Here is a 22,930-nt window from a genome sequence, read left to right as displayed (position 1 = left end):
CGCCCCCTGGTGCCGGGTACTCACCACTGTGGCTGCTCCCTGCAGCTACCGCCGGGCTCGCTCTAGACCTGTTTATCTCACCAGTGCTCACCAGGTGAATACCTTAACCAGTTAACGCATTAACTAACTAAACCGTTACCTATTCAGATACTCCAGCGCCTTCATAGTTTTTTTAAAAAAAAATCTAGGTACTGTGAAGAATGACATTACCTCATGCCTCATTCTTGCTGACCCCAGATCACAGTTGGGGGTGGAGGAGCCGATGAAATAATAGATCATTTGAATGAAAGTATATCCTTTCACCTTTTCATTTCTTTTTTCCATTTTAAACTTGACATACTTAGAAGCAAAAGGGCATTTTTACTTCCTCAGTTGTATTTCAAACACACGTCATTTTAGCAGTTAAATTTGTATTAATTCATCAGGTGTTGCAGTAACTTTCTTCTCTGCATGTGTTGAGATGGAGGTTCTTTGTCCACATACAGAATTTTTCACATGCTTTTATTTGGGTAAAATTTTCTCAACTGTGTTTCAGATATTTCGTTGTTCTGTAGGCTATTTACTATCATGCTGCGCATGTTTTCTTCTTTTGAGACAGAGTTTCACTCTTTTTGCCCAGGCTGGAGTGCAATGGTGCAGTCTCCACTCACTGCAACTTCTGCCCCCAGGGTTCAAGCGATTCTCCTGCCTCAGCGTCCCGAGTAGCTGGGATTACAGGCGGCCACCACCACGGCCGGCTAATTTTTGTATTTTTAGCAGAGACGAGGTTTCACCATGTTGGCCAGACTGGTCTCGAGCTCCTGACCTCAGGTGATCCATCCTCCTCAGCCTCCCAAAGTGCTAGGATTACAGGCATGAGCCACCGTGCCGGCCGTGCTGTACATTTTTTAAAGTAATGTTTTTATTATTTTAAAATCAATGTATTCTCATTATAAAAATATTTTAGAAAATACAGTGAAACATGAAGAATAAAATAAAACTAGCCTTAATTCCGCCATCAATAGGTAACTACTGTTAACATCTCTATTCCCTCCAGTTTTTCTAATGTCTATGTTTTTATATCGTTTTCCTGCTGAATTTTGAAGTCTTCAAAGTACATTTCTGCTTCCATTTATAAATGTTAAAAGTCTGTCCTTGTTAAATATTACAAACATATTCTTATTAGAAACTACTGTATTATTAGAAACTGCAAGGCATGTTTGGGTATAGGTGTATAAGGTCATTTTGAACATACCCGCCAATTCAGGGTTAGTATTGGACTCTTCTATTAAAGCCGCATTTGTGTCCCGTTATACTGGATGTATATCACACAGGAGATCACACTCCAGGCTGAAGATCTTCCAGGACCATCCCCCAAATTCCATAATCTTGACGCCTTGGCCTTTGACAAATATTTGAGCATCGAATGGACTTCTCAGAGGCCTCTCTGGCAGCCTAAGTGGGCCATAGTGCAGGCGAGCAAGAGGACGGTTAGGGTCGGGGCAAAAGTGCAAGAGGCAAAAGGGACGCTAGGCAGGTTTGAAATCTAAGCGAGTGGCAACATCGCTTTTTCTTATCTTACTTTTCAGTGGTTCCACCCATTCAGGTGATCAATCTGGATCACCTCCTTGGCAAGCTAGGTTCCCAGCAGGAGGCGGGCCTGATGAAGGGCTGGTGGGCGTGTTCCCGCCCAAGGCCCGCGCTGGCCCGCGCTGTGGCTGGGAGGCCCTCCCCGCGCCCAACTGCGGGTATAAAGAGGCAGGCTGCGGACTCGGAGCAGGTCGGGGCTGCGCAGCGCGAAGGCTCGCCTAGTCGGTCCGCATCCGTGTCGACCACCTGTCTGGACACCACGAAGATGCCACCCGTTGGGGGCAAAAAGGCCAAGAAGGTGAGTCTCCAGGAGACCCGCAGGCCCTCTCCTCCCCCTCCCACCTGCTCTGTACCCCAGCCTCTGGGAGCGCAGAGGGGCCCTCGGACCCTGCCTGCGACCCATCATCCTCCTGCTCGCTCCCCTCCCTTAGCCTCAGACCAGAATGAGCTTCCAGAACTTCTCCAGCGGGACCCCAAGGCGCCTCTGAGCCTCCCCACGCCTGTCCCACGTTCAGAGGGCGGCCTCAGAGCGCCTCTCTCTCCCCTCCAGCCCCAGCCCCGTTTGGACCAGAGTGCGCCCCAGATTTCTGTGATCCTTGCCCCTCAGACCCAAAGGCACCCTCTGAGCCATCCCCGACGGCTGGGTGTCCCCAGAACTCCAAGCCTCCCAATACCATTTGAACCTGGCACCCCAAGACCAAAAAACTCCCCAGAGACACTGCTTTTAGCCCCACAGGCGCGATATCCTGTCAGCACTGAGCTGCGTAGCGCGCCTGGCGCGCTCCGCATCTGTGTCTGCGGGGGCGGCTGCGAGCGCCCTCTGCAACCGGCGCGCACATAACGGGGAGGAGTGGGTGGCGCTGGTTCCGACATTTTCCTGGACCCGCACCGCGGGTGTCGCCGCCTCCCCGCCGGGTTCTAGCTGTACCCAAGGCCTAGGCGCTGGTTGGGTGATTGCAGATTTTCACAGGCAATTTGATGTCCGAGATGACAGAAAAATGCCATCCGAAATGTCAGCCTCGAAAACATGGTTCAAGAAAAAATGGGCAGAGTGGCTGTAAGATACTGAGGAAGGGCTGTCGATGAAATTGTAAAACCCAATTCCAGCTCCAGATTAACAAATCCATCTCTTGGCTTTCCCAGTGGCTTGTTGGGAGAAGTGTTTTCAGTCCAGATGGTAGGCCTTCCTCTAATTTGGGGAACGAACGGATGGATAGATGGACTGACTGCCGTGGAATGAGACTGGACGGGTGGGAAGAGAGAGAAGGATGGAGGGAGGAGGGAATAAACTTGACCTTTTGATATCAAAATGCCCAGTCCCAGGCCTGGCACGACAGAGGCCCCCAGAAAATGGTAGGGAGGCAGCAGAGGGGGCCAGGCCAACTGCATCCTCTGGGCTGTAAGAACAGTGAGAAAGGTCCAGCTGTCATCCCAGTGCCTGCCCTGCTGGAGAACCAGCTGAGGTGTGTCCAGTTTCTAAAGGGATGGCCTCCCAAATCAAAAGACCTCTACACAAGGAAGAAGGTCAATTCGGTTACAGATTCTAAATGCATCATCATGTTGATGGCATGAGTGGGTGCTGAGATGGCAAAGGACTATGGACTGTCACCAGTCCAAGGAGGGTGAGAATCTCGCCAGTCCCTAAATGTACTAAATTAATAGTCCGTAGAGACTGGGAAGGATGATTCCTATAGATATAGACATAGATATTTTTTGTTTGTCCCCATTCTCATAGCCATGTAATTCTAACTTATTCCCCAAACTCAAACTCAGAAAATCTAACATTTTAAAGAATTATCTTTATAGAATTATCTAAGCAACAGATGAATGTAAGATGGAAAAAAACAGTTTCCTCAGTAACTTGTTTCCATGCATATGTCAGTGTTAAAACAATATATGGACAATAAGATGTCTACATATTTGAGTTTAAAATTAAAATAAATGTTACAAAGCTTGCACATGTTCATTATAAACAACTAGGGAAAGCACAAAGAACAGTGCCTGTTAAATTCTGGTGTATATTCTGCTAGTTTGTTGTTGAGGCAAGTATGTACTTTTTAAACAAAAATGGGCTGATATTACACATACTGTTTTGTAATACTTTTTCACAAAACAGTATATTTTTTTCATAGCACATTCCGTTTTTTAAAAAAGTCTGTTTAGCTTGGGAACAGAAAATCCTGAAGTCTAGATAATTTTAAAATGCAATAGAATGTAAGAGATAGTATTTCCAGAGAATCACTCAACAAGTGCATGAACCACATAGTAGTTGAATCGCCACTACCCACCCTGCCACCCAACATCAGATCCTTAGCTATGCTGCACATTAAAATGTTGAGGTACTAAATATATATATATATATATTTAGTATATATATAAATATTATATATATATTTATAAGTATAAATATATATTTTTATATATTTATACTATATATAGTATATAATATTATAATATTTATAGTATATATATTTATACTATATATAGTATATAATATTTATAGTATATATATAAATATAATATATATATTTAGTGTATATATATAAATAAAATATATATATATTTTATTATTGTTGTTCTTGTTAATTAGGTCATAATCAAAGTTGTAGTTTTCAGATGTGACATTTAGACACATTGCAATCATGACGAATGTTTGGATTTCAAAATGACATGTGAGCCATTTATATTTTTGTAGTGCTTTGTTATTTTATGGGCTCCCGGAAGATAACATGGCTTCAACATTATGGCTTGAAAATGTTTTGATCTGAAAGGTATATTAGGGAACACACAGCAAAATCCTACCACTTTGCTTCTGTCTGGTGAAATGTCAATTGTTTCCTCTCTCTGAGCACCAGCTGTCCAAATGGCATGGGAAGGGGCAGTGGAGGGGAAGAGAATGAAAATGAGGGAGGTTCTAAAAAGGCGGCAAAGAATTGGGATACAAAATCCTGTGACTGCCTCTCACAGATTTCTGGAATGCTTGTTATTATGTCAGCTTTTGTTTTATCCACTGTTATTGGTAGTAAATGGAACACACTAGGTAAATACATCCCAAGTTATTCCTTTACACTATATAGTTTTTTTCAGGGCTGTCCCGCCACCCCCAATCCCATTTAAAATCAAATATAGATATTATTTAAGCATAAAAGAGTCAGGAAGCCCTATGCTCCCCATCTGGAAGACCATGTATAAATTACTCAGGGACTCTGGGTCTTGATTTTTCATTTGTGAAATGAGAGAGAGATCTCAGTTGAATTGAATACTATTTATTTTTAAAGTCTATGATTCTTTGAAATTACAAAAAAAAACTATTAAACTAGAGAATTACTTTGTAATTCACAAAACCCTTTCAAAATACTTAATTCCAAATTTATCTATAGAACAACAGGGTGATTACTGCACAGTATTGTAAATGGAATAAGTATGGAGATTGGGCTGAAAATCATTCAACAAATACTTTAGTGGTTTCTTCCTTGTTCTCATCATAGAGTACAGAATGCGCACACTCATAACCTGGTCTGTATAGCACAGCTACTGTTGCGGAAACTCAATGTTAACACCAAAGATAGAAGTCTTTGAGTGATTTGGCCACCTTTTCAGTCTTAAAATAAAATGGCTTAATAGCATTGCTGGGCACTGTGGCACGAGCCTGTAGTTTCAGCTGCTGGGGAGGGTGAGACTGGGGGATCTTCTGAGCCCAGGAGTTCAAGTTCCTCTGGGCACATAGTGAGACCCTGTCTCTAAGAAAGAAAAAAAAAAAGCATTCTATGCCATTTCAACTTGTTTAACAATTTTAACCCTCTCTTTAGCTTGTTGATAGAGTAAGAAGACTAGTATTTACCATTTTAAGAATCTGTGCTTAAGTGCAGATTTGAGGCTTCACAACAAAATCTTTTCATTTAATCCCTCAGCAGATAGTTATTGAAACACACCTCCCATGGTATTCTTCAAACACTCTTTAACATGTTCTGAAAGACCCCCGCAACCCCAGCACATACAAAGGAATACACAAATGTTTATTTTATGAGCATTCTGGTTGTTTGTCTTATAGATAGCCATAAATGTATACATAAAATATAAATTTTTCTCTGAAAATTCTAAAATAAACCACGCCTCTCCAAGAATATATTAGCAAAAATAATAAAAATAGAAAATTATCTTAAACACTCAAGTAACTCCTTTTCCTCCCTCATCTGTAATTTTAGGGCATCCTAGAACGTTTAAATGCTGGAGAGATTGTGATTGGAGATGGAGGGTTTGTCTTTGCACTGGAGAAGAGGGGCTACGTAAAGGCAGGACCCTGGACTCCTGAAGCTGCTGTGGAGCACCCAGAAGCAGGTTGGTGCAGAGCTCTATTGTAAGTTCTCATAAAGGAGCCGGGTGTGGTGGTTCACGCCTGTAATCCCAGCAACTCAGGAGGCTGAGGTGGGAAGACCACTTAAGCCCAGGAATTCAAGACCAGCCTGGGCACACGGGGAGACCCAGTCTCTCAGAAGTTTTTTAAAAAATTAGCTGGGCATGGTGGTGCACGCCTGTAGTCACAGCTACTTGGGAGGCTGAGGCAGGGGGATCGCTTGAGCTATTTTATGCAAATGATTGTGTGTATTTGCAGTGCTTTTGTAATTGAGACTAAGTGGTAGCTAGACTTGATGGAAACCCCGAAGAGTCTTCCTGCAAGCTGGACCTCACCTGCAACATTTTTATATATCCGGTGCCTGGGCCTGACTTTTTCATGTTCTAGGCAACAAGAAAGGAGTGGTTATGCTACAGGCCCACAATCCCCTGTCCAAACCACATTTTGGGGCCAAATGTGTCTTGGAATCCAGGAATCTGGGGACGTTAGAAAGTTAATACAGTAGCATATTATGTAACACTCCCAATGGACCCTGAAGCAGCCCCCATTGAAACACATTAATACATTTTTGCATCAAAATATATGACTACCTTTACTAACTGAAACATGTTTATCAATACCTTCATGTTGGTTCAGGTCATATTTTGCCCCCAAATGGTTTTGCTGCAAACTTACCCAACTGAAGAAATACTTTAGAATTTTATTCGACCTTTTAGAGTTTACTGTGGAATTTCAAAAACTTGCATTTCTCAAGCTAAATCTATAAGGCTAATCTCCAACGATGCTATGTACATATGTAATCATGTATCAATGTATACTTAGCTTCTATGATGTTAAAATAAGTAATATAATGAGGAGTTAAGGCCACAAAATGAAGGTAATCAATTAGTATAGGTGACATCATTGTGTAAAAGGGACTAGTCCTATCGTATTATGGGTTAGAGGATGAACCTAGGAACCTTGTGATCAGGAAAATGTAGGTGAAAGGATACTCAGAAATTACCAGCCTCATTCTCTTGCTAAAGTTCATGCCCAAAGTTATGGTTCTTGCACCCAGTGGAAGCAGTTTTAATTCAGCAATGAATTCAGGTTATTGGGGTCTGGAAGAGTTTGAGGAATCTGCCTTTCTGATAATTGCCCCCAGGTGACTCTAAGATGGATCATACTTAGAGAATTACTACAGTTTTAGAAGCATGATGAATAATCAAGAGTGAGGAGTTGTCTTCAACTGTTTGAGATCACTGCCCTATGGAAAAATCTGATAAAAGTTTATAGACCTTCTGCACTGTAAAATGTATTTATACATAACAATTTGCACACATTTCCAGGGTTTTTTCATGAAACCTCTGGAAATCCACCCAAGGACCACGTAAGTGGACTTCATAGTTATAAACCATTTCTTCCCAGCGTCCAGAAACCTAGTATATAGGCCTTTCTGTCCTCTCCAACCACAGCAGCTCTGGGTTTATCTGACTGATATATGGGACTCCCTATATTTTTAATTGGTTCTGTTATTATAAAACAAGTTTGAAGCCCACTAATTTAGGGATGCTTTTGAGGTCCCACTGAGAACTTTCTATGATTGAAAAAATCATGGAAAATGACTACAAGCTTACAAATCCATTTTCTAAAATTTAAAAGCTTTTTTCACTTATGTATTCATCTATTTACAAACAAAAACCAAGGTTTCTATGTTCCAGGCACTCTACTGTACTAGGCCTCTGGGATGCAAGAGATGAGTATAGACTCATCTCCTGTGTTAGTCCCAAGGGCTAAGAACTTCAGCGTCCTAGCAATTTCCTAGCCTCTCATATAGTTGCTCCTGGACCTTTGGATTTCATAAACCTCTGAAATTTCAAAATAATTTTCAGGAGCTGATATATTAATAGCATGCTGATTTCTTACTTTGCCCAGTTAATTCTCCTAACAAAAACAACCATCATCCAAGTTTCACTGTCATTTTATAAAAGGAGTTTTTTTCCACTATCTTACAATGGCAGTTTTTGACAAGGCTGAAAACAAAGATGGGTTGGGGAAACTTTTAAAAGAAGATGCCTATGCCTCACTCCAAACCAATTAAATCAGAATATCTGTGGATTTGACATTCCAATCCATAATTTAAAAAAAAGTTTGCAGGGGATCTAATAGGCAACCATAGCTTAGGACAGCTATTTTAAAACAAATGATAATTTATTAAACTGAATACATTTAGCTATATGGGAAAAAAAATCCCACCATATTCCTCCAGCTGATAAAACTTTGCCATTTGGAGGCCTCACACCCATAATCCTAGTACTTTGGGAGGCTAAGGCGGGCAGATCACTTGAGGTCAGGAGTTCAAGATCAGCCTGGCCAACATGGCAAAACCCTGCCTCTACTGAAAATACAAAAAAATTACCAGGCGTGGTGGCAGGCGCCTGTAGTCCCAGCTACTCGGGAGGCTGAGGCAAGAGAATTTCTTGAACCCAGGAGGCAGAGGTTGCAGTGAGCCAAGATCACATCACTGCACACCAGCCTGGGTGACAGAATAAAACTATCTCAAAAAAAAAAAAACAAAAAAACCTTGCCATTTGGCATGCATCCGTGGATCTGTGTTTGGAAATCCTGCTCCAATTCTTATTTCACCCTGCTACCAGAATTATCTTTTGAAAAGACTGTACTAATCACATCATCCAGTTGCTTAAAAACTAAATATTTCCCTGATTCATGAACTCCAGCCATTCAAAGTACTTGTCATTCCCCCAAATGCTATGCCTGTTCCTGCCTTATTATCTTTGCTCAGGCTGTTCTCTCTGGAGGGAATTCCCTTCCCCACCTTCTCTGCCTGGCAATAGCACAGAATTCTTCCAAGTGCAGCTCAAATAATTCCTCATCTTCGGACCTCCTTGCCCCATGTCCTGGGTAGAAATGATCCCTTCTTCCTGCATAACCCAACCATGCAGTGCTGTAGTTAGTTATTTCTAGACAGACTGTAAAGTTGTCCAAAGACAGGATACTTGTGTCCGTGGGTGCCATCCACAAATACAGTCAATGAATGATAAACAAAGTAAACAATGAACAAGATGAGCAAATACAGGAATATGAGCATCCCCTGGCCACTCATTCATCTAGTCACAGCAGATTTGCAGGAGTTGCCAAGAGACTTCAGATCTACCTCTCATCTACCCCTAAGATGTGCAAATGTCAAGCAACCAGAAATTCAAGCAGTTATTTTCCTGCTTGTTTATCTGAGAGCCATTTGAAAACACTGTGGGTTAATAAACAGAAATTATACCTTTCCTCTTTCGCTCTCCCAGTTCGCCAGCTTCATCGAGAGTTCCTCAGAGCTGGCTCAACCGTCATGCAGACCTTCACCTTCTATGCGAGTGAAGACAAGCTGGAGAACAGGGGAAACTATGTCTTAGAGAAGATATCTGTGAGTAAAACCAGCTGTGGAACTTTTAGAAGGATATTGTTGACCCATTGCATCAACAAAGCTCCCATAGAGAAAAGGGTTCAGCCTCTTCAGAGTTTTGTTTTATTTCTAATAATACAAAAATGAGAGGCGTGAATAACAGCCTTAGGTTTTATTTAGCTGTAATCCCCAAAATTAACAAAGAGGCATTTAGCAAAGCAGATGAAAGAAGAGGTATTTAATGATTAATGATTCTCCTAGTCTCCTAAGTTGCTGAGTAAATTGGGCATCCTTACAAATTCTTTCATCCTTAATGTTTTTAAATGTAGCATGGCTAGAGGAAAGATCGTAGGCATAATAAATAAGTAAACCTGGAATAGTGCCTGACTCAACCACATCTACTTTGTGATGTTGGACCAACCCCTTTACCCCATCAAGGCTGAGGTTTCCAAAATTCCATGAGTATACAGTGCTAGGTTTGGGGAGCTTTTTGTTTGTTGAGCATAACAAACAACTTTTAAAGTCTAAATAATTAGAAAAGACCTACGGTGAAACCCCGTCTCTACTAAAAAATACAAAAAACTAGCCGGGCGAGGTGGCAGGCGCCTGTAGTCCCAGCTACTCGGGAGGCTGAGGCAGGAGAATGGCGGGAACCCGGGAGGCGGAGCTTGCAGTGAGCCGAGATCCGGCCACTGCACTCCAGCCTGGGTGACAGAGCGAGACTCCGTCTCAAAAAAAAAAAAAAAAAAAAAAAAAAAGACCTTATTAGTTATGCACTTATCTGTTAATTGAGAATATACATACAAAAATGTCCTGAATTCTATAGTTATTTAAATTTAATTTCATAAAAGCAAATCATCACCACCACTACTATTTGTTAGGTACTCTTCTAAGTGCATCTTAGGCACTGGAAGATACCAGATAACATCCTTCGATGTAAACACTTTTACCATCTCACACATCTTTGGTATAATGTAATGTCATATATAATATATATTTACTGTTACTATCACTATTATTGGTGTTATTGTTATTGCAAACTGTTCAACTTGGTATAAAGCTTTGAACTATTCCATAACAGTCATTTTCTGGAATAAGATACTATTGTAAATATACAACTAAGATGTGAATGTTTGAATAATAATTTTATTTCAATTTCACATGAAAATTTAGAAGTCTCATATACTCACCCATTTTAGGGGCAGAAAGTCAATGAAGCTGCTTGCGACATTGCCCGACAAGTGGCTGATGAAGGAGATGCTTTGGTAGCAGGAGGAGTGAGTCAGACACCTTCATACCTTAGCTGCAAGAGTGAAACTGAAGTCAAAAAAGTATTTCTGCAACAGTTAGAGGTCTTTATGAAGAAGAACGTGGACTTCTTGATTGCAGAGGTAAAGAATAATGTGAAAGATAAGACAAATACACCTAGTACATTTTCTCTACCTTTGGCTTTCAAGAGTACTGTGTGGGGTTAGGTGACGATCATAACTAGTAATAGTAATATTTAGTTTTTGAAATCGTTTCCCAATTCAGGGCTTCTGATAAATTTGATTCAGTTAATCTGATATGGTGTTTTTCCAACTTTTTGACTGCAATTTATAGTAAGAAATCATTCTATTTCATTTAAAAAATGCTAATGGGTCACAATTCAAAGTTTGAAAACAGTAATAATGAAGTTTTTAAGCAATAGAATACGTTTTCAAATTGTTTTGGGAGAGGCTGGGCGTGGTGGCTCACGCCTGTAATCCCAGCACTTTGGGAGGCCAAGGCAGGTGGATCACAAGGCCAGGAGTTTGAGACCAGCTTGGCCAACATGGTGAAACCCCGTCTCTACTAAAAATACAAAAATTAGCTGGGCATGGTGGTGGGCACCTGTAATCCCAGCTACTTGGGAGGTTGAGGCAGGAGAATTGCTTGAAAATGGGAGGCGGAGGTTGCAGTGAGCTGTACTCCAGTCTGGGTGAAAGAGCGAAACTCTGTCTTTAAAAAAAAAAAAAAAATTGTTTTGGGAGAAACGATATTAAAAGTACTCTAACCTTAACTGATTCCAGTATTTTGAACATGTTGAAGAAGCTGTGTGGGCAGTTGAAACCTTGATAGCATCTGGTAAACCTGTGGCAGCAACCATGTGCATTGGCCCGGAAGGAGATTTGCATGGCGTGCCCCCCGGCGAGTGTGCAGTGCGCCTGGTGAAAGCAGGTGATGACAGATTTCAATCAGTTTGTGATTAGTAAGTCTTAAAAGAACACGTGAGTGCACATCTGTCTACGAATCAGTGTATACTACTTTCATTAACATAAAAACCATTAATTTACTTTTGTAAGAATATTGATATTATTGAATCCCAGATGGAAAAAAGTTTTAAAAATACACACACACGCATACACACATGCACACACACACACCAGGCTTCTGAAAGGAGCAACTAGCCCTAGCTGGAGGTTTAACATCTACAAGTAAGGTCTTTAAACATTAATAACTTTTGAGTTAGTTGCCCTGTTTGCAAAGTTTTTCAGTCTCATAAATTACTAGTATATTTTGCTTTTTATAATTGGTATAATAAATCAGAAAATCCTTTGATATAAAACACTGACAACCCAGTATATCTTTTGTATAATTGTAAATCCATTCCAAATATTGGGTTTCATTTCATTTAGAAGAAACCCACAGACTGTTTTCAAAACTGCCCCATTTTAAACCCAGAAAATAATTGTCAGGGAAAAAGCCTGACTCACTTTGTATAATAGAGAAATTTTGACTAGCATTTTGTTTAATCTCTGATTTTTACCCAATTCCTGATTTTTCGTGAAAATAACTTTCATACTTGTCATTAATAATAACAAATATTTAGATTTAGGGACAAAATTGTATAATCATAATTTTTCATGGGGAAATACAACAACTAGGGGAGAGGCAAGTTAACTTTTTGTAGAAAGATCAGAGGAGGCCTTCATTATCCCCATTGTTAATTGGAATGAATGCATGGCCTGCATCTAATTCTTCCCTCATTCTGTACCGAGTAGATGGCTACAATTTTTTATATCGCTGTATCCTGTTTATATTCTTCATAGCACTTCTCACTTATCTCATTTGTTTAACTGTTTAATGGCTGACTCCCTCACTAGATTATAAGATCCATAAATGCAGAGACTGTTTAGTTCAGTACTGAGTATCCTGTGTCTAGCGTAGCATGTAGCACATAATAGGTCCTTAACAAATAATCTGTCTAGTAAATCTAGTCCATCTTCCAATGTTTAGTTCAAATTATACTTCCATGTATCCTTACATAATTTTTCCTACCCCAAGTGATCACTTTTTCCTCTCAGCAATTGTAACATCTGCTGTTTATACCACTCATTAAGAATAGCCTCAGTCTAGTTTCCAGTCAGCGAGAATGTTAACAGGGTTCTGGGGTTAACTACATTTAGAAAAGGCTGCGCTGAACCGAATTAAGCAGATATCTTGTTTTGTTTTGTTTTTTGAGACAGAGTCTTGTCACACTGTCGCCCAGGCTGGAGTGCAATGGCGTGATCTCTGTTCACTGCCACCTCCGCCTCCCAGGTTCAAGCGATTCTCCTGTCTCAGCCTCCCGAGTAGCTGGGATTACGGGCACCCGCCACCATGCCCAGCTAATTTTTTGTATTTTTCAATAGAGACAGGGTTTCACTATGTTGGCCAGGCTGGTCTCGAACTCCTGACCTTATGATCCATCTGCCTCAGACTCCCAAAGTGCTGGGATTACAGGTGTGAGCCACTGTGCCCAGCCTTAAGCAGGTATCTTTACTGTGGAACTTATCAAAATCTTTGGTATGTTCACATATATTCCTAGTCTTCAAGAAGGTGATGTAGTGAACAGCTACTTCCTAACTTAATTGATCATGGAACATTATTTTCATGGACCAAACCTTGGAAAACCCTGTGCTAAATTATAAAATCGTTGATGTCAGGAACAATGTCCTCTATTTCTACTTCTCTATAATCTCTTGCAAGGAGGCTTATACCTAAAAGACATCCAATAAATAGCCAACATATTATTAATTTATTAATAGAATGAAGTTCAGCAAGGAAAGAGAAACTCTGGCAGCACAACATCCAAAAAAAAAGGTAGCCAAAGGTTTTCAACAGTTTATAGCTTAGTTGATATCAGTGACCTTCCTACTGGGTTCCAGACTCGGATTTTGTGGATATATCTACTTGTGAGTATATGTATACACAATCTGATGAATATATATACATATATGAAGCATACAAGTATATCTATACATACAAGTATATGTATATACACACACACATATTCTGGATACATATGTATACACACACACATATACAAGTATATTTACTTCTGGAAACTTGTATATATCCACAATATTCAGGTCTGGAGCCCAATGGGAAGGTCAGGGTAAGAGAGAGAGATCTGGGTATAGATGGTATTGAAAGTCTAGAACAGAAAAGGAAGTTTAAAAGTGCTAGGATTACAGGCATGAGCCACCACACCTGGCCCAAAAAAGTCCTTTAGAAACAACCTCAGAGTTCATCAACAGGTGAATGGATAAAACAAAATGTGGTATATCCATACAATGAAATATCATGCAGCAATAAGAAGAAATGAAGTTCTCAAACATGCCACAACAGGGATGAGCCTTGGAAACATCATGCTAAGTAAACTAAGCCACTCACAAAATGACAAATATCATATGATTCTGTTTATATGACATATCTAGAATGGGCAAATCCACAGAGACAGAAAGTAGATTCGAGGTTACCAGGGGCTAGCAGAAGGGGAAAATAAGGAGTTAGTCCTTAATGGGTGCAGTTTCTCTTTGGGGTATCGAAAAAAATGTGGAAATAGTGATAATAGTTGCACAACATTGTGAACCTAATTAATGCCACTTAAAAATGGCTAAAATGGGCCAGATGCAGGGGCTCATGCCTATAATCCTAGCACCTTGGAAGGTAAAGGTGTGAGGATCGTTTGAGGCCAGGAGTTCACGACCAGCCTGGGCAACATAATGAGGCCCTGTATCTACAAAAATAAAAATTTTTTAAAAGGTTAAAATGCCTAGTTTTACATGATATATATTTTACCACAATTTTTAAAATTCAAAAAAAAAAAAAAAAAAGGAAAGAAAGATAAGTCCTATTTGGGAATTCCTCCCACTTTGAGAGAGGATAGAGTAAAGAATTATTATGTCATGATGCCCTCTCAAATCTTCTGGAGGAGGAAACTTCCAAAATCATGTCTAGTGATTGCCATGGTAAATCATCTTTGGTCCAAATATAGTTAAGAACATAATGACTATAAAGAAAGTTTTTGAAGAAAATGGAATATCTAAAACATATTTTGTTCTCACTAAATCAAACTTCACAACACCAAATTTTACAAGAATACTATAGGAAGACAATCCCATATAGTTGTGAGTCTGGGGAGGCTGAAATGTAAATTAAAAGCTTGTCAAAATGACTAATAGGTTAGTAACCACATTGAGTAGCTGAAGTCAAAGGATTTTTGAGATTCTTTTTCCCCAAACTATTAATCCTAGACACAAAATTCCTTCTAGAAAACACATGTCTAAAAAACTTTTTTCTAAATTACATTCTGCTGCTGTGCCCAAGAAGGCTAATGAACTTATTAAGCTGGCCTGGTGAAAAGGAACATTTATTTACACCTCAAGTTAAGCAGTATGATAAACACAGGTGTAATCTAGCAGCTGGGAGTGTTGAAAAATTATTGTGCTTGCAACATAATGTCAAACACTGAAAGTTTGACTACTAAAATTTGAAGTTTAAAAAAACTAATAATTTTTGTTTTGAAAAAAGATGGACAGGGCTGGGCGTGGTGGTTCACACCTGTAATTCCAGCACTTTGTGAGGCTGAGGTGGGCAGATCATGATGTCAGGAGATGGAGACCATCCTGACCAAGATGGTGAAACCCTGTCTCTACTAAAAATACAAAAATTAGCCCGGTGTGGTGGCACGTGCCTGTAGTCCCAGCTACTCAGAAGGCTGAGGCAGGAGAATTGCTTGAACCTGGGAGGCGGAAGCTGCAGTGAGCTGAGATCGTGCCACTGCACTCCAGCCTGGGCAACAGAGCAAGACTCTGTCTCAAACAAACAAACAAACAAAGATGACACTTCAATTATACCAGACTCTTCAAAGCACTTTTCACAGAAAGCGCTTCCTGCCTGCTAGTAATCATTCTCACTCAAAGGTAAGAGAGGTTTGTGGGGAATGAGGACCCAGTGCTATGCTTCCAGTTCATCGTTCCAATTAAAATCTTCCTGCTGGGCATGGTGGCTAACGCCTGTAATCCCAACAGTCTAGGAGGCCATTGGATCACTTGAGCTCAGGAGCTCGAAATCAGCCTAGGCAACATGGTGAAACCCCGTATCTATTAAAAAAAAAAAAAAAATTAGCCAGACATGGTGGCATACACCTGTAGTCACAGCAACTTAGGAGGCTGAGGTGGGAGGATTGCTTGATCGCTTGAGGTGGAGGCTGCAGTGAGCTGAGATCACACCACTGTACTCCAGCCTGGGCGACAGAGTAAGACTTTGCCTTAAAAATATAAAAAAAGCTTCCTGATTCCTGATGAAGAGAGGAGAGCTGGTCCTGCTGGTTTGTGGTGCATCCCTAAGGCTATCATGTTCTTCCCACTCACAGGAGCATCCATCATTGGTGTGAACTGCCACTTTGACCCCACCATTAGTTTACAAACAGTGAAGCTCATGAAAGAGGGCTTGGAGGCTGCCCGACTGAAAGCTCACCTGATGAGCCAGCCCTTGGCTTACCACACTCCCGACTGCAACAAGCAAGGATTCATCGATCTCCCAGAATTCCCGTTTGGTAAGACCAACATTTGATAAATCATCTCAATATCTTCATTTGATATTCATGTAAACTCAAGTAAATCTATACCCAGAGATCTTTTGTCATGGTGAAGAGATGGCTTGGTGTCTCCTCATGTTTTGTCCCTGGTTTCTGTCCCTGCAGCCAAAAGCCCCTTGGGTATTAGAGAAGAGCAGAAGGAAAGGATGGTCCTGGCTAGCAAAAAAGACCTCTGAACTTAAATATAAAACCTGAGGTGAATCAGTATCTAAATAGGCAACCAATAAGTCATACTTTGGGGTTGGTGAGGATGCCCTCCCATGGGGGAATCAGCAGATATTTAGCTCTAGTTCTAGCTCTGTTGCTAAGTCCTGTCACCTTAGGAAAATCTCTGAATTCCTCTAGCTCTCAAATTCCCTATTGGGAAAATAAGGTTAGACCAGTTATCTCTAAGGTCCTTTTCTCCAATTTTTAATATGGCTCAGCTACTCCAGAGTTTTGGGATTGCAGGCAAGATACCATCATCGAGTGACTGTATAACAAGTTTTAATGAAGAGACCAAGCAGATGAAGTGAGGGGATACTTGCAGTCCAGGGAGAAGGAAAAGGTTTCCCAGCAGGTTTGGGAAGAGGGGGTGGGTTGATGTCAAAAATTAAGCCAGAGTGGTTAACAGGGACAGGGCATGCCCAGCCTACTTCCTTCTAAGGTCTTTACACCCTATCCTATATTTTATAGGGACCCTTAGGCAAGTAAGATATTTTAAAATACAATCACTTTGGAGGAACCATGAAGGAAGAAAGGCAAGGCATTTGTCTCCCTTAGGCAAGTAAGATACTATAAAATACAATCACTTTGGAGGAACCACGAAGGAAGATAGTTAAGGCATCTGTGTTACTTACTGCTGTATAACACATTAAATTAATGCAAAATGTAGTAGCTTGAAAAACCACTTCTTATCTCACAGTTTCTCCAGGTCAAGAATTCAGGGATAGCATAACTAGGTGGTTTTGGTTCAGGGTCTCCTAAGAGGTTGGAGTCTGGATATTGGCCAGGGCTATTATCATCTGAAGGCTTGATGGGAGCTGGGGGATCTACTTCCAAGCTCACTTAATTGGCTTTTGGGAGTTAGTGTCAGTTTCTTGCTGTCTGTTGACTGGGGGCCTCAGTTCCTCAGCTCATGGGCCTTTTCACTGTGATGCTGGAAAACATGCTTGCAACATGTGATGCTTGCAACATGGCAGCTGGCTTTCCCCAGGGTGAGTGCTCCAAGAAAGTACAAGGCAGAAACCATAATGTTTTGTATAGTCTAGCCTCTGAAGTCACATGCCTGTTCTGCCATATTCTATGGATCTCACAGACCAGCCCTGTTATAATGCAAGAGGGGACTGCACAAAGGGAAAAACATCAAAAGGCAGAGGTCATTTGGGACTCTCCTGAAGACTGGATACCACAGCATGTAAAAGTGAACATATAACACAAAGTAGCAAAGTTTTTCTTAAATGCAAGAACTGAATATTGAAAACAATTCATTTATTGAAAATTATATACTTGTAACTACTTATCTTGAATTTTTATGAAAAGAATGTATAATGCCTAATGGCATAATGCCACTTATTACAGGACTGGAACCCAGAGTTGCCACCAGATGGGATATTCAAAAATACGCCAGAGAAGCCTACAACCTGGGGGTCCGGTACATTGGCGGGTGCTGTGGATTTGAGCCCTACCACATCAGGGCAATTGCAGAGGAGCTGGCCCCAGAAAGGGGCTTTTTGCCACCAGCTTCAGAAAAACATGGCAGCTGGGGAAGTGGTTTGGACATGCACACCAAACCCTGGGTTAGAGCAAGGTAAGCGTCTTTTACTATCCCAAACTAATTTAGATTATGAATATGTTCAAGTGGGGCCATTTAGAAGAGCGCAGCGAATTTGTTGTGTGATGATGAAGAATCAGTCATCCCCAAATTCTCTCCCAGAGATGTTTATAAAGCATCCTTATTAGGTGTTTTCTGGAGATTGTTTTAAGAATATAGAATGTATTTGGCCTGATTTTGGATTTTGAAAAGAAAAATAACTAAAAAAAAAAAAAAAAAAAAAAAGTAAAAATATAGGCTGGGTGCAGTGGCTCACATCTGTAATCCCAGCACTTTGAGAGGCCAAGGTAGGCAGATCACTTGATCTCGGGAGTTTGAGACTAGCATGGGCAACATGGCAAAACTCCATCTCTACTAAAAATACAAAAAAAAAAAAGAAAAATAGCTGGGCATAGTGATGCACATCTGTAATACCAGCTACTTGGGAGGCTGAGGCATAAGAATTGCTTGAACCTGGGAGGCAGAGGTTGCAGTGAGCCAAGATCACGCCACTGCACTCCAGTTTGGGCAACAGAATGAGACTCTGTCTCAAAAAAAAAAAAAAAAAAGAATATAGAATGTAAATAAATGTAAGTGGCAATGAAATATGATTTCGTGCTCTAGTAAATTACCATTAATGTGGTGCACAATAATCTTAAATTGCATTGATTTTTAAGAGTTAAGGATCACTTAAGTAAAGCTAATACTATATCAAGCGTGATTTTCAGAGCTGGGAATACAGTGGCAAATAAGACAGGCAAGGTCCTTGCCCTCAGATTTTACATTCCAATGGGGAAGATGAATAATATACTAGTAAAAAAATTTATGTCAGGCACTGGGCAGGGCAGTAGGAATACAGAAATGAAAAGCTGTGGCTTAGAGACTCACAGTCTACTGGGTAAACAAATACGCAAGCCAATGTATTATACTGTGGTAGCTGCTTTAGTAGATGTATGGATAGAAAAGTAACAAAAGAAGAGAATGACTATCTTTGCCTACCAGAAAGATATTTTAAAAGAAGGGTTTTGGGGCTGGCTTTTGAAGGCTCAATAGGCTTCTACCATATAGAGAACTAGGAAGCAGGTAGAGGACGGGTGCTGCAAGCAAAGGTAGCAGTTTCACTCTGTTCAGCAGCTATTAACAGAGCACAACTATCTGTCAGATGCTGTTGTGGATGCTGAGGTAGCAAGCTAAACAAGGAGCTAACAATCTAGCAGGCAGAATGATAAACAGGTAATGTCCAATACAGTAAGTCCAAGGATGAAGATGTGCACAGGTGCGCAGGGCCTGAGCTAATGTCCCATGGGGCAAAAGGCAGAGGGAGGGTGCATGAAGGATTTATAAGAAAGCTGATGCCTGAGTTGAATTCTGATACAGGAATTACATTGCTAGAGGAACAACCCTCAGGAAAGCACTGAGAAATGGAAAGAGAATGACACATTGAGAAACTAGAAATTTGAGAATAGCAGAGACAGAATTTGTTGGAAGAAGGAGGAGGAGGCAGCCTCTTTATTTGTGCTCATGAGTTACGTCAGACCCCATCCCAAAGGCAAAGAGGAGCCTGGGGTGGGGTCTCAAGTAGTCCAGGGCAAGGTTAGATTAGAAAGTCAGCAAGTTGTAATTGCCATGTGAAGAAGACTTGCTAGGAGGGACAGCAGACAGGTTGAGGCCTGAGCCAGAAGGAAGCAAAGGAAATCGAAGGGCAGAAGTGGAACCTGAAGAGTGAGAGGTGCAGAAGTTTTCCAGGGTTTGGGGAAGAACAACAAAGGTGAACTCAGCTGGCTCATGAGGATGTGAGGAAGGAGAGGTAGTATAAGTGGAATAGACAGTACTCCTATCCCAAATTTTTCCTGTGCATCTATTAAAAGAAGAAATTCAAAGTGGACATAGTGACTCACACCTGTAATTCCAGCACTTTGGGAAGCCAAGGTGGGCGAATCACTTGAGCTCAGGAGTTTGAGATCAGCCTGGGCAACATGATGAAACTCTGTCTCTATAAAAAATACAAAAATTAGCTGGATATGGTGGTGTAGACCTACAATCCCAGCTACTCAAAAGGCTGAGGCAGGAGAATCACTTGAACCTGGGAGGCGGGGGTTGCAGTGAGCCAAGATCGTACCACTGCACTCCAGCCAGGGTGACAGAGTGAGACCCTGTCTCAAAAAAGAAATTCAAAGTAATTTTAGACTTATAGATTGAGGGGAGGGGGTGGATTTTTAAGTCCGGATTAATGTGTGTTTTAATGGATGCACTCTTAGAATCCAAAGACGGCTCCCTCAATATGCATTTATAACAGAACAAGAAATCATATCAGTTTTTACATCAAAGGGCGCCTTCTAGGACAAAAACCATTTTTGGTTTTTTTTTTTGAGACGGAGTCTTGCTCTGTCGCCCAGGCTGGAGTGCCCTGGACGGATCTTGGCTCACTGCAAACTCCGCCTCCTGGGTTCAGGCCATTCTCCTGCCTCAGCCTCCCGAGTAGCTGGGACTACAGGCACCCGCCACCTCGCCCGGCTAGTTTTTTGTATTTTTTAGTAGAGACGGGGTTTCACCGTGTTGGCCAGGATGGTCTTGATCTCCTGACCTCGTGATCCGCCCGTCTCGGCCTCCCAAAGTGCTGGGATTACAGGTTTGAGCCACCGTGCCCGGCCAAAAACCGTTGTTAATGAGGCAGATGCCTCTAGAGGAAACACTGTAAAAAGCCATCCAGCAGAATGGACCGCTTCCCAGTCCCTCCACTGCTTCTGATGTTTCTTCTCATCTAGAGAGGTAAAATACAATGTACAGTAACCTTTTAATGAAAACACGGCATCACGGATGTAGAGAAAGCCTGCCGCTGTTGGTTGTTGCTGTTCAGCAGCTGCCACGGGTATTCTAGTGATGCTAGTGGGCTGCTTAGTTACCCTGAGCACATAATTTTTTCACTGTGTTAATGGTATGTCATACTTTTCCTGTTAAGTATTAATGTGTGGATAAGTGTAAGCAAATCATTGTTTATCAGTAGCATATAAATTTGGAGTCAGGAATCATGATGAAGCCAAACAACCACAGACTGTCCACACAGGTGGCTGAGATTGACACCTTTGCTTTTTAATGTCTGATAGGCAACTTTGTGTGCTGCATGAACTTATTTAAAATATTATATAATTTTTAAATGGTTCCATGACATAAAGACCAAAGCTAGGGGAGGAGTCTGATGTCATGTGTTTTGTTCACACAGGGCCAGGAAGGAATACTGGGAGAATCTTCGGATAGCCTCGGGCCGGCCATACAACCCCTCAATGTCAAAGCCAGATGGCTGGGGAGTGACCAAAGGAACAGCCGAGCTGATGCAGCAGAAAGAAGCCACAACTGAGCAGCAGCTGAAAGAGCTCTTTGAAAAACAAAAATTCAAATCACAGTAACCTCAATGGAGGCTATTTTTGATGAATTTCTAGGTGTTTGAGCCACAGTTCCTACAAATAAGGAAAAGAGGGTTTAAAAGCAGTGCTTTCATGAATGCCATCCTACACATATTATTGCTATTACCTGAACAAAATAGAATTACAAATAGCACTTGACAATTTTAAAGTATGTTTTAGAAGTTTTCTTAGGAGCAAAATAAGTACAAAGTAAATCTTGAACAGGTTCACTAAGCACCCACTCTGTGTAAGGTATTATGGAAATCACTGGAGCACAGGAAAAGTAATTCAGATGTTAATCCCACTTAAAGAAGTTGGTAGGCTAGCAAAGAGGATGAGACATGAACTGTCATAAAGAACAGGGACAGAAAGTGCTATGGAAAGGGGCTTCTAAACTCTTTTGAACATGACCCTTAGTAAGAAACACAATTTATATAATGACCCAGAAAACACATCACATCTTACTGTCAAAATTAAATGTGTGATCCATCCTAGCATTTTCTGTTCCATTCCTTTTCATTCTATTTCATTTACAAAACACACTAGTTGAGACCTTTCAAATGGATTTTTATGACCCACTACTGGGTTTGGATTCACAGTTTGAAAAACATTGCTGTAGGACACTTCAGATAAGGAGACCATCCTGTTTAAGTTTATTCTTATAAGCAGGTCAGTCATATGAGACTTGATCAATAAATATCCAATACCCAGAGTCCTGCTCTCAGAGTTCCAGAGTTCTTCTGTTTCCTGACCCACTTTTCTACCAGTAAAAGACATAGACCAATGGGGAGGAGGGAGGAGAGATGGATATTTCAGCCCTCTCCAACCTGGTCAACACTGGATGCCTCTGGGCCATAAGGCTAAGCAGAGTGAGCTTGTGTTAGTTGGTAGCTTTTAAAAAATATAATAAGAAAAAAGTAGAGATTCTCTAAACTCTAGCCTGGTTTCCTAGATTGAGAACTACGATATTTTTCTCTGATAATTAATATCTACTCTCCTACAAGAGCTCAAGCCTGAAGATACAAGACTATTAGAAGAAACATGGCTACCCTCAGTGTATTAGAAAAGAGGTCATGCTGCTTTCTAAACATTCTTGAATTGTTTGAACTGTTTTGAAATTGTAATTCTTTTCAGCTATTAAAAAGAAGAGCAATGAGACTATATTGCTTGTATTTAATTCTTATCCTGGTTCTACAATTTGCTAAGTCTTACGTGAAACCTCTATACCTCAATTTCTTCACCTATTTAAAAGAAAAACCTACTTCACAAGTATGCTGGAATTTTAAAGGAGCAGGTGGCAGTATTTTAAAGGAAAAGAGGCCCTACTGGCTCTTTCTGGAGAGCCAGACAGGGAATTCTAGAAAACAAAAATAGGCCAGGTGTGGTGGCTCACGCCTGTAATCCCAGCACTTTGGGAGGTGGGCAGATTACTTGAGGTTAGGAGTTCAAGGCCAGCTTGGCCAACATGGTGAAACCCCGTGTCTACTAAAAATACAAAAATTAGCTGGGTGTGGTGGCATGCACCTGTCGTCCC

At 41.0% G+C, this 22,930-nt stretch overlaps 1 protein-coding gene and 1 long non-coding RNA gene across 2 annotated transcripts in view; one reads left to right on the top strand and one right to left on the bottom strand.

Moving 5' to 3' along the window:
* LOC126957638 (uncharacterized) overlaps positions 1 to 9,282 on the bottom strand; it is a 39,685-nt gene extending 30,403 nt beyond the window's left edge. Inside the window, exon 1 of the long non-coding RNA XR_007726843.1 lies at positions 9,198 to 9,282. This is a non-coding gene — a long non-coding RNA (uncharacterized LOC126957638). The remainder of the gene's footprint in view (positions 1 to 9,197) is intronic.
* Positions 1,758 to 22,557, top strand: BHMT (betaine--homocysteine S-methyltransferase). The gene is made up of 8 exons (XM_050795687.1): positions 1,758 to 1,867; positions 5,775 to 5,907; positions 9,220 to 9,338; positions 10,517 to 10,708; positions 11,369 to 11,516; positions 15,979 to 16,161; positions 17,764 to 17,992; positions 21,216 to 22,557. The coding sequence occupies exons 1-8, from the start codon at positions 1,835 to 1,837 to the stop codon at positions 21,397 to 21,399; spliced, it is 1,221 nt and encodes a 406-aa protein (XP_050651644.1). The 5' UTR covers positions 1,758 to 1,834; the 3' UTR covers positions 21,400 to 22,557.
* Positions 22,558 to 22,930: the final 373 nt, after the last annotated feature.

This window comes from Macaca thibetana, chromosome 6, assembly GCF_024542745.1.
Source record: "Macaca thibetana thibetana isolate TM-01 chromosome 6, ASM2454274v1, whole genome shotgun sequence".
In the NCBI taxonomy this organism is placed as follows: domain Eukaryota; kingdom Metazoa; phylum Chordata; class Mammalia; order Primates; family Cercopithecidae; genus Macaca; species Macaca thibetana.
The sequence above is the reverse complement of the archived record's forward strand: the minus strand, read 5'-3'. Positions and strand labels throughout refer to the sequence as shown.